General features: G+C 45.0%; 1 protein-coding gene across 4 annotated transcripts in view; it reads left to right on the plus strand.

The window, feature by feature from the left end:
* ZDHHC1 (zinc finger DHHC-type containing 1) overlaps positions 1–17,028 on the plus strand; it is a 36,666-nt gene that overhangs the window by 14,866 nt on the left and 4,772 nt on the right. For all 4 annotated transcript variants that reach the window (XM_043494788.1, XM_043494789.1, XM_043494790.1 and 1 more), the window contains 2 exons: positions 3,941–4,053; positions 11,179–11,264. In XM_043494788.1, coding sequence (XP_043350723.1) covers positions 3,941–4,053; positions 11,179–11,264 — 199 coding nt within the window. The remainder of the gene's footprint in view (positions 1–3,940; positions 4,054–11,178; positions 11,265–17,028) is intronic.

Genomic DNA, 17,028 nt, shown 5'->3' on the forward strand with positions numbered 1-17,028 from the left:
TTTTTTTGCAACAACATCACATGACTGACTCATGTGAGGTTATGATTCACCACAGCTTCCAGATCCTTCTCAGCAGTGCTTCTGCCAAGACAGTTATTCCGCATTCTGTATTTGTGCATTTGGTTTTTCTTCCATAAGGTGCTACACCAGGGGTGGGCAAAGTTTTTGGCCTGAAGGCCACATCTGGGTCTGGAAATTGTATGGCGGGTCATGAATGCTCATGAAACTGGGGGTTGCGATGCGGGAGGGCTCTGTCTGGGGATGCAGGCTCTGGGGTGGGGCTGGGGATAAGAGGTTGGGGATGCAGGAGGGTCTCCAGGCTGGGACCGAAGGGGTCGGAGGATGGGAGGGGGATCAGGGCTGGTGGGGCAGGGGCGTGGGAGAGGGTCAGGGCGGCAGGCTCTGGGTGGCGCTTACCTCAAGCAGCTCCCAGAAACAGTGGCATGTCCCCCTGCTCTGGCTCCTACGCGGAGGTGCGGCCAGGCGGCTCTGTGCGCTGCCTTGTCCACAGGTGCCATCCCTGCAGCTCCTATTGACTGTGGTTCCCAACCAATGGGAGCTGCAGGGGTCGCTTGGGGCAGGGGCAGCATTCAGAGCCCCCTGTCTGTCCCTAAACATAGGAGCCTGAGGGGGGACATGCCACTGCTTCCGGGAGCCATGTGGAATGGGTCAAGACCCTGACCCTGCTTCTCGGCTGGAGTGCCAGAGCGGGGAAAGCCCCAAACATCACTTCCTGGTGGGAGCTCGAGGGCCTGATTAAAATGTCTGGAGGGCTGGATGTGGCCCCCGGGCTGTAGTTTGCCCACCCCTGTGCTACACTTACATTTGATTTGTCTTTGTTGAATTTAATTTTGTTGTTGATAGCCCAATTCGCCAATTTATCAAGAGCCCTCTGAATTTTAGCTCTCTCCTCCAAAGTGTTGGTAACCCCCCATAGCTTTGTGTTATCTGCAAATTTGATCAGAATGCTCTGTATAGTTACATCCAGGTCATTAATAAAGATGGTAACCAAGACTGGCCCAGAACAGATCTCTGTGGAACTCCACTTGAGACCTCCCTCCAATCTGATATCATTCCCTTAATAGTTACTCTTTGTTTGCGATTGTTTAACAGATTATTTATCCATTTAATGGTAGTTCTGCCAAGCCTGGATTTCTCCAGTTTACTTATCTGAATGTCATGTGGGACTGTGTCAGAAGCGTTGCTGAAATCCAGTTATATTATGTCCACTGCATTTCCCCTATCCACCAACCAGTTACTCTGTCAAAGAAGGACATCAAGCTGGTTTGGCATGATTTGTTCTTGGTAAGTCCATTCTGGCTGTAAGGATCACCCCTTCATCCTCCAGGTATTCGCACATTGAATGTTTTATACATTGCTCTAGTCGTTTCTCAGGAATTGAAATCAGGCGGTCTGGTCTACAATTCCTTGGCTCCTCCTTTCCCCCCTTTTTAAAGATGGGCACCACGTTAGCCCTTCTCCGGTCTTCCAAGACCTGTCCTGTCATTCATGAGTTTGAAAATATTGCCAACGGCTCTGAGATTTCTTCAGCTAATTCCTTCAGTACCCTGGGGTGAATAGCATAAGACTTTGCTGACTTGATTTCGTTCAGATCGGTCAGAAGATCTCTGTATGTGTTCTTTGCTTATCCCGATCTGCATCCCTTCCCCTGTATTGTCTGTGGTAATCTCGCTAGTCATCCAATCACATGTTCTTTTTTGTGAGTAGAAGTTAAGTAGTCATTGAGCAGCTCTGCTTTTCCAGCATTTTCCATTACCAGCTCACCTCTCCAATGAGCAGCGGATCCACGCTGTCCTTAATCTTCCTTTTTTGTCTTATGTATTTGAAGAACCCCTTCTTGTTGTCTCTAACATTCCTTGCCAGCTGTAACTCATTCTTTGCCTGGGCTTTCCTGGTTTTGTCCCGACACACTCACGCTATTCCCATGTATACTACCTTGGTGACATGCCCCTCCTTCCATTCCTTGTATGTATCTTTTTTGGGTTTTAGATAGCATTGGCCTCTTGTGGCTCTTCTTATCTTTCCTCTGCATTGGAATAGCTTGATGTCCTTTTAGGAACTGCCAGCCCCCTCTGACTCCTTTTCTTTCTAACTGGCCTTTCCCTGGGACCTTGCCTGCTATTTCTCTGAGTTGGTTGAAATCTGCCTTTCTGAAGTCCAGTGTCCTTGTTTTGCTGTTCTCATGTCCTGCTTTCCTTAGGATCTTGGATTCTATCAGATCGTGATCACTTCCTCCCAAGTTCCCGACCACCTTCACATTCACAATTAATTCATCCCTTTTGGTCAAAACCAGATTCAAAATGGATGACTCTCACTAGTTGTTTCCTCAGCTTTCTGAATCAGGAAGTTGTCCCCTACACATGCTAAGAATTTTCTGGACATATGTTTTGCTGTAATAGTCTTCTGACAGATATCAGGGAAGTTAAAATTCCCCTTTAAAACTAACTTATGTATGTTAGCTAATATTGTTACCTGCTTGTAGAATGACTCATCCACTTCCTCTTCCTGATTTGATGATCTATACTAGACCCACATCATAACATTACTGCTATTCTTTTCCCTTTTTATCCTCACCCAGAGACTTCCAGCAGGTCCGTTGCTCACTTCCTCTTGGGCCTCAGAGCAAGTGTATACATTCTTGACATACAGCACCACACCTCCTCTTTTTATCCCCATATCTGTCCTTTCAGAACAAGCTGTTTCCTCAATGCTGGTACTCTAATCGTGGGAGTTGTCCCTCCAAATCTCTATAACGCCAATTAAGTCATAATTTTCTTCATATACCATGATTTACAATTCATCCTGCTTGTTCCCCATACTCCTTGCATTTGTATACAGACATGGAAGATATTTTGCAGACTGCCCTGTTGCTTTTCTTCTTGCCTTTTTAATGCAATTGTGATTTCTAGTCCCTTCTCCAGAAATTAGTCCCTTCCCCTTGTCTTCATTACTTGATCCTAGATGCATGTTGGCTGGATTTTTGTCCCCATCCCCCATAGGACCTAGCTTAAAGCTCTCCTTATTAGGTTAGCCAGATGTCCAAAGATGCTCTTCCCGGTATTTGGTAGATGGAGCCCATCCCAGCATAGCAATCCTCTTTCCTGGAATATCAGATCATTGTTGAAGAAGCCAAAGCCTTCTCACCAACACCACCTGTGTAGTCGTGCATTTACTTCCACGATTCAATGGTCCCTGCCCAGGCCTTTTCCTTCCACGGGGAGGATGGACAAGACAACCACTTGCACCCCAAACTTATTTATCCTTCTTCCCAGAGCCACATAGTCTGCAGTGATCTGCTCAAGGTCATTCTTGGCAGATTGTTGGTACAAAAGATGGACTTTCCTTTGTATGAAGGAGGATTTTAACCTGCTGAATCAATTTTACTCTACTTTTTTTAGAGGAAGTTTTTGAGCCAAGTTGAGTTTTGTTTTAAAAGCATTTGTGATCCATAAGTGTGAAAGAGATTTTTATTTATTATCCTTATTAATTGTATTAAACTCATACCTAGAGAGACTTCAAAAACTGTGTAGCATTTTGGGACATGACGTTAGGGGAAATACAATTTCTCAAATATTTAAAAAAATAATTCTTGTGACCTGTTTATGGCCAGCTCTAGCGACACCTGAAGTATAGCAAGGAATATTCCCTATCTGAGAATTGCTGCCTTTGAGTATCACAGTGAAAGTTGGTTTAGATTTGGCTGGGTCAGGAGGATTTTAAAAGTCTTACTTTGTGTAAATGAAGTACAGTTTTCACAATGATTGTACTATTTTTACCAGCTCCTGCTGCCATTCAGAGGGAAAGTAGACATTGCTATTTGTGCATCCACACTTAACTAAGCAGCTTAGTAATTCTAATGCTCCTAATGAGAAAGCAGACAGAGTTCTACACACTGAAATGTCTTTTTGTTTCCTCCCAGTGTGGAACAAACTGACCACCTACGAGTACATTGTGCAGCAGCGTCCCCGACAAGAGATGAAAGAGGTCAACAAACAGCTGGAGTCTTGTCCTCCCCCAGTGAGACCTACTCAGGTACTGACTGTGCTATCAGCCTTTCTTTCAAAAAAACCTTTTATTTGCTGCAGAATGTTTTGGTGCATTTCAGTGGGAAATCCGGATTGGTCCAGTATCTCTGCTCGGGATGTTAGGCAGGTGCTGAAGGTAGGATATTTGAGGTACTTCGGTGGAGTTGTGTGGGGCTCCAAACAGGAGTAGCAGTTTATAATTGAGATGCATTTATAGAACTGTACAAGGTTCCAGGACTGGATTAGCTCAGAGAAAGCGTCATTTTGGGAATACCAAGTAGCAAGTTGTACCAGCTAGGAAAGAAAAGGAGTGTAAATCATGTTTGGAGAGTAGCCAGCCATTCCCTTTAGTCTTAAGTTTAACTCCAGAGTCAAAGGTGAGTTTCAGGGATTTTATCAAAACATGTGCATTGGTGTGTTATACTCTGTTACTAAAACATGTCTCCATATTTTACAAGTCCTTTTGGATTATGTTATAAATTGGGAGGTTCCTCGTCATTTCTGTTGAAGGAAGGCAATTCCTTGTTTCTCTTACCTAGTCCCTTACATCTAAATTACCTGTTTCTAGAACTAGTTTGTTTTTTTGTAAGAAATGAATTATTTGACTTATCTCCATCCTTAATCCATCTGGCGACATGAAAAATAGTACACGGTGATGTAAATAAAGATGGTATTTTAATGCATTTGAACACGAGCCAGAGCTACAATTCTAGCTTCCGGCGCACACTTCCAGACATTTCAATGTTTAACTTAACATTGCATTTGTTTTTATTGTTTATTATTTGGTAGTGTCTCAAGGCCATAACTGAAATCTGAGCCCCATTTGTGCGAGGCACTGTATAAACAGTGTAATAAGAGACAGATTCTGTCTCAAAGAGCTTAAATAGTCTAAATAGACAAGACAGACAAGGGATGAGTGGAAAGGGATATTGATACAAGCAGTGCACACAGTGTGAAGCATGGCAAATATCAGGTTAGTGCCATGATATCTGGGGGGAAGAGGGTAGCTTTGTGAGGAGATTAGCTAACTGAAAGGAATGGGGAGGAGACACTAGGAAATTAAAAAAACCACACCCTGAGCATGCACTTATGCTGACCTAACCCCTGGTTGTAGACAGCGCTTTGTCAACAGGAGGGCTTCTTTGTCAACCTAGCTACCGCCTCCCGGGGGGGTGGAGCACCTATGCCGATGGGAGAAGCCCTCCTATCAGCGTAGGTGGCATCTTCACTGATACACTACAGCAGTGCAGCTGTGCTTTTGCAGCTTTTTAAGTGTGACCTGCCATAGCAACACCACCTCCCCGAGCAGCGTTGAGCCATGGCTAATGTATTGATGTTGATGTAGCATGAATGTAAACACTGTTACCTGTGTTGATCCTAACATTCCTCCAGCAGCTTTCCCACAATGCCAGACACTGACTACTTTAGGCATAATTGTGAGCTCCAGTGCCCAGGGGTCACAGAGACCAGAAGGCCCCCTGCCCCTTTAAAGCCCTGCGAATTTTTGAAACACCTTATCCTGATTGCTCAGCTTGGCAAACACACCTAGCAGCTCTTGTGTGCAGCTGACCATGATGGCTACACACTCCATTCAGGCTCTGAGTTGGAGTAGGCAGGAGGTATTGGATCTCCTGGGTCTGTGGGGAGAAGAGACTGTGCAGACACAGCTACAGACCAGCCATAGAAACATCAACATCTATGAGCAGATTGCATGAGGGATACAGGAGATTTGCACAGATTTTTCTTTGCACTGATTTTGTTACTCAATAAAGTTATAGTATTTGGAAAATAATTCATCTTTTTTAGTTCACAACATATGCTGCAGAATGCCTAGCAGTTCTGAAAGCACCTACCTACCTGTTACTGTACAGTGTGACACAACTGATAGGATTAGTGACAAACACAGTGTAATAATCATAAATGTACAGTAAGCACTGCCAAATTAATAGCCGCATGGACAATGTTGTATTCATACACATGCACCAAGGACCACATCATTCCTAACAGGCCCCAAAACAGCAGGCTTAGATAGAGAACCGTACATCACTGTGGCTCACTGTTAAAGTGTTTATTCAAAGCCTTCCTGAGCTGTATAGCTCTGTTGAGCTCTTCTAATAGCCTTTGTGTCTGGCTGTTCAAATTCAGCAAGCAGCTGCTCCGTGCCTGCCCACCCTCTGCCCCAGTGGCAACTTTCCCCCTCCTTTGCCTCACAGATATTATGCAGGACACAGCAGGCATCTATATCCATTGGGATATTTTTGTCACTGAGGTCAGATCTTGTGAGTTAACAATGCCAGAGTCCCTTCAAATGACCAAAGGCACATTCAACTGTCATTCTGCATCTGATGAGCCAGTAGTTAAAGCATTCCTTGATGCTGTCAAGGTGGGTGGTGAGCCGGGGGAGCAAGGGATAGACTGGGTTGCCCAGGATCACTATTGGCATTTCAGCGTTGCCAGTGGCAATCCGTCAGTCGGGAAAGAAAGTCCCTGCTTGCAGCTTTATGAACAGTCCTGTGTTCTTAAAGATGCAAGCATCGTGCATCTTCCCTGACCAGCCCACATAATATCGGTGAAGCATCCCCGGTGATCCACCAATTGTTGCACAACCATAAAAAAGTAGCCCTTTCTGTTGATGTACCCTGTGGCAAAGTGGTCTGATGCCAAAATAGGGATATGTGTGTCATCTATTGCTCCACCACAGTTCAGGGACCCCATTGCTGCAGATCCATCCACTATGTCCTGCACGTTGCTGAGAGTCCCAGTTCTGCATAGTAGGAGGCAATTAATGACCCTGACACTTGCATGATGCCAGTGTCTGCAGTGGATTTTCCAACTCCAAAATGATTTCCCACTGACTGGTAGCAATCAGCCATTGCAAGTTTCCACAGTGCAATCACCACTTGCTTCTCTACTGTCAGGGCAGCTCTCAAATTCTACTATCTCTGTGCTGGAGAGCTAGGGAGAGCTTGGCATACAGATCCAGGAATATGGCCTTGCACATCCAAAAGTTCTGCTCATCATCCCAAGCCTGCATTACAATGCAACCTCAACAGTCAGAGTTCATTTCTTGGGCCAGAACCAGCGCTCCACCATCTGCAGCTGCTCCGTGAATGTCACCATCAACCTTTAATTGAGTCTCGGTATGTCACACAGCAGTCTGTCCTCCAAGAAATCATCATGTTCCCCCTCTGCTTTAGTTATTCGTGTGGTTCTGCAAATACCAGAGGATAGTGCATCCTGTACTTGCAATGCTCATGACAATAATGCAAAGCTGTACATGCCCCATGCTTCTGTCCGAGATGGTGGGTAACAAGGAGGACTGCATAGGTTCATGGAATTTTGAAAACAGGTATGAAAATTATGGGATATAGATGACTATGGAATGGAGACAGTTGCATGCTGGTAAGTTGACCCCTTGCTCACTGTCACCCCTGTGCAGTTCATTTTGGGCCCACAATGCATTGCCAAAACTTCCCTACCCATGGTGCACCGCACTGCATTGACACAAGCACTCCTGGTGAGTATACACAGCACCAGTGCAAGGAGTCAAGTATGTATGTGCACAAGCAATATACTATGTGTGGTGGCTTTATGCCAATGTAATTTGACATGACAAAAGTTTGTAGTGTAGGCATAGCCTTGGCCTTGGGATGTGCAGTGAAGACTGTGAAAAGAGTACCCTGGCATTATTCATGTATGGTAGGTTCAGGATATCTGGTTGATTTGAAGCACTGCGCCGTCATTGCGGTAATACTTAATTTATGTTGCTGCAGAGATGGAGGAAAAGTTTTCTGATCACTATGTTCTGGGAGGTGGCTTTGGATAATCTAAGGCATAGATTCTTCTGCCCTCCTAGACTGAGGAGACTAAAGAACTGTGTCCCATTACGTGGTGCTCTGAGCCAAAGAAGGGATTATGGCTATGTTGCGCAGTATTCCTGTTGTAACACAGTGAGAGTTCATCACATTTACTAGCTGTCAAGTCTGCTTCCATTTGTTTTTGCTGGTCAGCCCTTATGCCTTACTCTGTTAGGGTGTTATGTGAGCATTATGGTTCTATGTGATTTACAAGACTAAAATGAATGAAGTGGATTTTAGAAGGCTTTTTTTCCTCTAGGACAGTGTTGCTCAGAAAATTCCTGAGATGTGTACTTTGTTAACCTTATTGGTGTTGCCAGGCCTGCGTTGCAATTCACTCATGTGTTTGCATTTTGTGGACATGGCAGAGAATGTTTTCCAAGAATGTGTGATGCAACAGTTGATCAATGTTCCTCTTGTCTTAATGGGTAGCTTCTTTGTCTGTAGGACAACAGAATACTTTGTCTAGTGATGAAAGATTGTACAGATCAACATGAGAAGAAAACTGAGAGAGCCTTGTCACTGACACATTTCTCATCCAACTCTGTTAAGGGAGAAGATGTCACACTTTGTTACTGAGCAATAACTGTTTGGATAGCAGATCATAGGGTTGAACTCAGCATTGAGAAACCCCTTCTTTGTAAACACTGAGCCCCAATCACTCCCAATAGCTGTGCCCTGTAATGGCCACAGTCTTGCTTGGATCTCTCCAACAGCAGCTCTTTTCAGCCACAAGGTGGTTTTCTTTGAAAAGATCTAAATCTTTCCTGCCACATGTCTGCCTTGGTGTGAGATTGTCTCTTACTGTGGCCTCCCTGTTGCCTCATTTGAAATATACCCTGCTCATATAATGTGAACAGCTAGGTAATTGCACACTCCCAAAGTGGTTTGTTGACTTCAAAAAGTTCATATCTTTAAATCTACTAAACCAATTATTTTCAAACTTGTCTTGATATTTAAGAAAACTGGTTCAATAGTTCTAAAGTTATGAACATTTAAAATTTAAGACGAGCATTTTTGAAAATTTGGCAGCTCTGAATGATTCCGTTTTGATTTCCTTTAATCGTGAGGTAAGATGGTACCAGGACTTTAAACATTCAGACCAAGATTTTCGATGCTTACAGTTTTGTGTGCCCCAACTTGAGACTGATTTTCAGAGGCTGGGTGCTCAGAATTTTCTGAAGAGCAAGCCCCTTCAAGATTTCCCAAAGTGGGTGTGACAGAATGCACCCCTGTATTCACACCTTACACACTGTTATAATAATCTTTGTACAAAGTATGCCTTGTGAGATACCATTTAAAAACTCATAACTTGCTGGACAGTATTGTCATGGTGAAATATATGTAGCAACATTGTATGTGAAGTTATAAGATCCCCATGTATGATGTTATTAACACATGTTCCAAACCCCACAACTCCCAGGCAGAAGTCGGCAAACAGGTCTCCCTAAACAAAGGAATGTGGGCTTCCCTTAATTTGCATTTAAGCAGTAAACAGAGTCATTAGCAGAAAGGGGAATGGAGGAAACAAAAGGAAATCTGCATATGAGCATAGACAGGTGAAAAAACCCAGCAGGGAACTTCCTTCCACACAGACTCTTTGTCTCCTGGTTCTCAGCTGGAAATGTTTTTCAAGAGCGGGACTGAAACTTATAAAAGGAGAGGCAAACCCTATGACAGCTCTCCTCTCCCTCCCTGCCCATTTTACTCTTTGCACCTGAGAAGACAAAAGAGGCAGCCGTTGAACTTGGGGGAAGGGATCCTACCTAGAGGTTTGGTCAGTAATGCTGTTGGAAGTATGTGGTGAGAAACTTTGCTTTAAATCTAATGTAGTTTGTTAAGCTGGGTAGTAGAAAGCGTTTTATCTTTTAGTTTTCTTGTAACCAGTTCTGACTCTTTTGCCTCATTGCTTGTATTCACTTAAGATCTCTCTCTTTATAGTTAATAAACTTGCTTTATTGTTTTACCTAATCCAGTGAATTTAAATTAAAGAGTCTGGGTATCTCTATTTAAGGTAATAAGCTGGTGTATATTATTGTTGTAAAGAAATAATAGACTTAATATATTTGAACTGTCCAGGAGAGGGCTGGGCAGTACAAGACATTAATTTTGGGGAGAAAATCCAGGCCTGGCAGTGTGTTGGAGTTGCCCTGAGGAAGTAACCAAGGCTGGTGAGAGCCAGCGTGTAGCATGGCTGGCAGGTTGCAGTTTCACACAGACACTCAGGGTGTGACTTGCAGTTGGAAGGCTGTGAGCGGCCCCGGTTGGACCTACTGCAGCAAGGCATTGTAAGGCACCCAAGGTTGCAGGGCAGGGATGACAGGTCTGAATTGCACCGTGGTATGTCACAGTGGGCACCCAAAGTCACTATCACTTTTAACAATCTTGCTTTCATAACTTTAAATTGATCTTAGTGATCTTCATTAAGCTTGTCTTTAAAGTCTCCATGAAACCTACAAGCTAAATCAGTTTTGGAGAAGACTGGTTTGGTAGTTGTTCAGGTTTCAAATTAGTTGGGAAAATTGTACTGAACTGAGATGTCTCAGCCCAGGCTCTCCTGAACCATCTGTCTTATCTGATGGCTGCCTATCAATCTCGATGCTTTTGTATTCTGGCCATCTCCATTGCATGGTCAGGTTTATTTACTTCTTTATAGGGATGATGCGTAGGTTGGGGGGCCTTCCCCTCAATGCAGTAATTGGGATTTAAAAGATTTATTAACTCAGCCCTCTTGTATATTGACATCATAATGTAATCTGTAATTTCCAAATCGTATGTCATCTTGGATATACGTACGTCTACAAAAACATTTGTCCAAAGGAGTAGACTTAACCTTCACTCTTGTGGTTCCTGGCCTTTGCACATTTCCCTTTAAAATCTCAATGTTGAATTAACAGGAATTTTTGCATTTAATATTCTAATAACTCTTTTTCTTTAATCCAGCTGTTTGGGTCTGGTGAATATTTTTCCGAACTTTTTTTTAAGTTCCAAAGAAACTGAAGTTGGTGTTCATTTCTCCATTCTGACTGGACTGTAGATCTAGTCTCAGTTGTTTGATCCAGTCAGTATTTATAGAGTGGGGCCTCAACCTTATTTTTTTCATCTCATTAAACAATAGACTCCACTAATATGTCTCATTTGCTGGCTGGCTGAGCAGAAAGCCTTCCTTCCAACTTGTGATTAAGGGGAAAAACCTGCTTCTTAACCCTGCTGATGTGTGTCCTTCATTCAGGTGCCCAAATAGTTTTGTTAATGTTTATTCTTGTTCTTTTCAGGAGGTGGATTTTTATGCAGGAAAACTTGGCTACACCAACCCTGAGATACAAGTGGAAGACTCGTCAACAGTAACATCAGGCAGAAAGTGAGTACAACTAACGCTAGCAGAGGTTTCCTGGTATGGTGTGTGCTGTGTATGAAATTGACACCAAAGTCACCTCCTGTGACCACAGTGGGGGTAAAAGTGCATGTGTGTGTTTGAGCATGCCATGCTTTAACCTCGGTGCCTAAGAGTATGGAAACATCTCCAGAGGTTCTTTAACCTACTAGGAAAACATCCTTTCTAGAACTCTCTAGCGGGACTATCTTACATTAAAATTACTTATGGGATCTTTGCAGTTGAAAATTCTGCTTGTGGTCTTGAAAAATTCTGTGCAGTACAACTGAAAACCAAAATACTACGCTTTGTCCTCCACTTGAGGTGTGCACCTGCCTTTGGAGTACATGGGAGCTCCACAGGCATGTCTGAGAACATGATTGGGATTGGAGAGCTTTCAGATAGAAGCAGGCAGCAACTGGGTATCTGAGACTGCCTTATCATGAAAAGGGCTCTGCTGTTCTGAGAGTTTGCCACTCCACTCTCATTAGATTTTTACATGTCCTTGGGCACCATTTCATGAAACCCCTGCAGTGCAGCATGTTGACAGAAAACTACCCTGGTTAAGAAGCAATGAACTTTACTGCCTGGCTGGTTAATATAAACGCATGAGGAAAATACTCTTTACTTCTGCCCTAGGGGTCAACCGGCAGAGACGATTTCTTATCCAAGTACCTTTTATTGAAACTGTAGAGGATTTTATCATAGAATCTTAGAAGATTAGGGTTGGAAGAGATCTCAGGAGGTCATCTAGTTCAACCCCCTGCTCAAAGCAGGACCAACACCAACTAGATCATCCCAGCCAGGGCTTTGTCAAGCCAGGCCTTAAAAACCTCCATGGATGGAGATTCCACCACCTCCCTAGGTAACCCATTCCAGTGTTTCACTACCCTCCTAGTGAAATCGTGTTTCCTAATATCCAACCTAAACCTCCCCCACTGCAACTTGAGACCATTGCTCCTTGTTCTGTCATCTGCCACCCCTGAGAACAGCCGAGCTCCATCCTCGTTGGAACCCCCCTTCAGGTAGTTGAAGGCTGCTATCAAATCCCCCCTCACTCTTCTGTTCTGCAGACTAAACAAGCCCAGTTCCCTCAGCCTCTCCTCGTAAGTCATGTGCCCCAGCCCTCTGATCATTTTCGTTGCCCACTGCTGGTCTCTCTCCAATTTGTCCACATCCTTTCTGTAGTGGGGGGCCCAAAACTGGATGCAGTTCTCCATATGTGGCCTCACCAGTGCCGAACAGAGGGGAATAATCACTTCCCTGGATCTGCTGGCAGTGCTCCTACTAATGCAGCCCAATATGCCGTTAGCCTTCTTGGCAATAAGGGCACACTTCTGACTCATATCCAGCTTCTCATCCACTGTAATCCCCAGGTGGTTTTCTGATGAACTGCTGCTTAGCCAGTCGGTGCCCAGCCTGTAGCAGTGCATGGGATTCTTCCGTCCTAAGTGCAGGACTCTGCACTTGTCCTAGTTAAATCTCATTAGATTTCTTTTGGCCCAATCCTCTAATTTGTCTAGGTCACTCTGGACCCTATCCCTACCCTCCAGTGTATCTACCTCTCTCCCCAGCCTAGTGTCATCTGCGAACTTGCTGAGAGTGCAATCCATCCCATCATCCAGATAATAAAGATTTTGAACAAAACTGGCCCCATGACCAAACCCTGGGGCACTCCGCTTGATACTAGCTGCCAACTAGACATCAAGCCATTGATCACTACCCGTTGAGCCCGACAATCTAGCCAGCTTTCTATCCACCTTATAGTCCATTCATCCTATCCATGCTTTTTTAACTTGCTGGCAAGAATACAATGGGAGACCATATCAAAAGCTTTGCTAAAGCCAAAATATATCACGTCCACTGCTTTCCCCATATTCACAGTGCCAGTTATCTCATCATAGAAGGCAATCAGGTTGGTCAGGCATGACTTGCCCTTGGTGAATCCATGTTGACTGTTCCTGATCACCTTCCTCACCTCCAAGTGCTTCAAAATGGTTTCCTTGAGGACCTGCTTCATGATTTTTCCAGGGACTGAGGTGAGGCTGACCAGTCTGTTGTTCCCCGGGTTCTTCTTCTTCCCTTTTTTAAAGATGGGCACTATATTTGCCTTTTTCCAGTTGTCCGGGACCTCCCCTTATCAGCACGAGTTTTCAAAGATAATGGGCAATGGCTCTGCGATCACATCAGCCAATTCCCTCAGCACCCAGATGCATTAGATCTGGACCCATGGACTTGTGAATATCAAGCTTTTCTAGATAGTCCTTCACCTGTTCTTTCACCACTGAGGGCTGCTCACATCTTCCCCATACTTCCCCTGTGTTGCCCAGGACAGCAGTGTGGGAGCTGATCATGTCTGTGAAGACCAAGGCAAAAAAAGCATTGAGTACTTCAGCTTTTTCCACATCATCTGTCACTAGGTTGCCTCCCCCATTCATTAAGGATCCCACACTTTCCCTGACCTTTTTCTTGTTGCTAACATACCTGTAGAACCTCTTCTTGTTATCCTTCACATCCCTTGCTAGCTGCAACTCCAGTTGTGTTTTGGTCTTCCTGAATACACCCCTGATTACACTGCTGATTATCCTTCCATCATGCGCTGTGATGAGGTTGCACCTCCATGCCTTCCAACTGTTCTCTCTGAACGATGGGAATGCCATCTAACATCTGCCTCCGGAAGAGACAGGCATGACCTGGAGCCAGGAATTCCTGCATTCTAATCTTGGATCTGATGCTGATTCACTCTGTGGCCTTGGACAAGTGACTTAACCTTTCTACATCAGTCTCCATACCTGTAAATTGGGGATAACAGTCACCTAGCTCACAGGGGTGCCATGACGATTAATGAGTTAGTGTTTGTTTAGTGCTTTGAAGGCAGAAGAGTGCTAGGTATTCTTATTCCATACGGTGGGGCTGAACCCTGATTTCTATAACTGAGGTGCTTTTGGTTCTCTGTGCCTAACAAGATTCCCCACAGCTCCTGCAGGTATCTCAGGACCAGTACGTGTTTAATAAGGCAGACTTTAATTCAAGCCTGAATGTGTTTACCTAGGGAAGGGGTTTGTGTGGGTGAGGGAGCAGCAAGAGCATGTTGTTAATGTAAGTGGAAGGAGGTGTGTGTGTCTAGGAAACCTGCTTCATTATGCTCTCCTTCCAACATCTCTTCACCCAGGACTACAGCATTAGGCCAGACCATCCAGGGAAGGGATGGAGAGAAGAGGAGAAAAAAGACAGAGAGGAATGTATGCCACTGACTTTTATGCAGTAAGGACAGTAGGAAAAGCCAGAATTGGACAACTGGATACACTCGGTCCCAGGTATAACCCTCCTCTGAAACACAAGCAACAGCATCAACCAACTGTTCCTCTGCTGGAGGGATATGCACCAGGGCGACATGCCCCTGGCATCTGCTCCCTTAGGGCTGCAGTAGGGATACGAGAGAGAGTTCCCACTTGCCCTGCACTTCCAGGACTCTCCTTCTCTCTGATTGGGAACCCTGTGACTTACAACATAAAGAACTCCCTGTAGAGGTGGTTCTTCTCCCCAGTCCTACTTCACTTTGAGATCCCCTGCTATCACCTAGCACACCGTTGGGGCCCTGGTTGGGATGTGTTCAAAACCCGGCCCCTTGTTTTCTTCCTTCGTCATGCTGGACACAAAATTCACAGGACCTCATGACTGTGCAGTGTGAGACTCTTTAAATATTTAACACACTCTTTCCTCTCTCCTTCCCATATATGCACACCACTAGCCCCTGGGTATCAGAAACCACACACGAAACCATACAGTGTTATTTCCTTTACCATATCCAAAAGTCCATCCTCTCTTTTTCAGACCAGCTGCTAAATTCCTGGGGCCAGGTTTGGTTAACTCTCACCTTGACTACTGCAACCTTCTCTTCTCTGGTCTCCCTGCCTGTCACCTTGCCGCTGTCCAGTCCATCCAAAAAGGATCTTCCTTGCATGACACTCAGATCATGTCACTCCACTATTCCACTCCCTTCAGTGCAGCCTTCTCACTGTCCACATTATATTCAAACTTCTGATCCTTCAAAGTTCTGCCTAGATTCATAGACTCCAAGGCCAGCAGGGACCACTGTGATCATCTACTCTGATCTGCATAACTCAGACATCCCCAGTTCCTGGTGTGGTCTTTTGAGGGGGCACTGCTGCTCCTGACTGTTCCTCTTTAGTCTGACCTCAGTCAGGGCAGTTCTTGGACCCTCAACTCTAAGCCTAGCAGTCTGCTTCAGTCTCTTGGCTCTGCTCGTGTGGGCAGCCAGGGCAGGCCTGTCCCAGGCCTTTCAGCCTCCCTTTCCTTCTCCAGACTCTCCCTTTTATAGCAGGCCTTGTTTCTTCTATTGCAGGGGTGACCAACCTGGGGCTCTGGAGCCACATGCGTCTTTTCAGAAGTTAATATACGTCTCTTTGTATAGGCACCGACTCCAGGGCTGGAACTACATGCACCAACTTTCCAATGTGCCGGGGGGTGCTCACTGCTCAATCCCTGGCTCTGCCACAGGCTCTGCCCCCTCCCCTGAGCCTGCAGTGCTGTCGCTCCTCCCCCAGCATAGACGAGCCCTTAGGTTAGTTTTATGATAGAGTATAGATAATTTAGTTTTCCTGGTGTTTCAATCACAATGCAGAGATCTCCGGGATTTAAGCCGTGTTCAACTTGCAGGACAGTAATGCCAGCAAATGATAAACAGTCTGTCTCTTTTGTTTGGAAGACGGCATGTGAGGGACAGGTGCCCTATTTGCACCCCATTCCTTTCAAGAACTAAAAAATCTGGAGATCTTCAAGAAGACAATACATCCCTCCGCAGACCCTAATGGCCCTGCTCATGAGAAGGCTGAAAGCTCATCTACCAAAGTGCTCTTCCAGCTGCCTTAGTGCCTCAGGTGAAACCTGGGGAAAAGAGGCGTTCTTCTTCCTCCTCTGTGGCTTCATCAAAGCCAAAGAAGTCCAGTTTTCTGTTGGAGGCTGAGGCCAGATTGAAAAAGTCTTCATCCACAACTCCCAGGAGTGATGAGTCAAATAAAAGACACAAGTCCTCCAGTACTGTGTTGAATTCAGAACACAGGTAACAGTCCTCTCTGGTACCAACTGGCAGAGGGAACATTGTCAACTCTAGCACAGGGCCATCAAGACAGATGCCCTCAGCAGTCAAGGTCATTCCAACTCTGGGACCATCTTCATGTACTCTCTGTATGCAAGTCCGTTCAGCTATTTTTATACCCATTCCACTGGGACCAGTACTTCCTGCCCTACCTACTGACGCTGTGCCTCCTATTTTGGTCCTCTGGATGCCAAAAGCTTTTTTGGCTGCAAAAGACTTGTTATGTCTATTGGTACTGCATTTACCGATATTACATCATCCAGTACTGACCTGTGGCAGGACATTAATAATGTTGGTACCAATGGCGGTACAATCAGCATTTCACCCTAGTCTGCAGTCATTGTTGTCAGCTACTTCAATAGTTCCATCAGGATTGCCATCGATGCAGACATTGGTACCACCAATGTAGGGACATGCATAGCCAGTAGTGAGATCATCTTTAACTTCAATGGAGCTACTCCAGCATTTGCTGAGGAGATCTGCATTACTTCCGTGGAGTTGGATGGTAGCAGATCCTTCTGTTCACCTTCCTTTAAATACAATGTTGACATGCTGTGAGGATCTGTGGTCTTACACAAGAGCATTACTTGTCCAGATATTCTTCCGTGGTGCCCTCCCATTGCTCACCTAAGG

This window comes from Dermochelys coriacea, chromosome 12 (assembly GCF_009764565.3).
Source record: "Dermochelys coriacea isolate rDerCor1 chromosome 12, rDerCor1.pri.v4, whole genome shotgun sequence".
In the NCBI taxonomy this organism is placed as follows: domain Eukaryota; kingdom Metazoa; phylum Chordata; order Testudines; family Dermochelyidae; genus Dermochelys; species Dermochelys coriacea.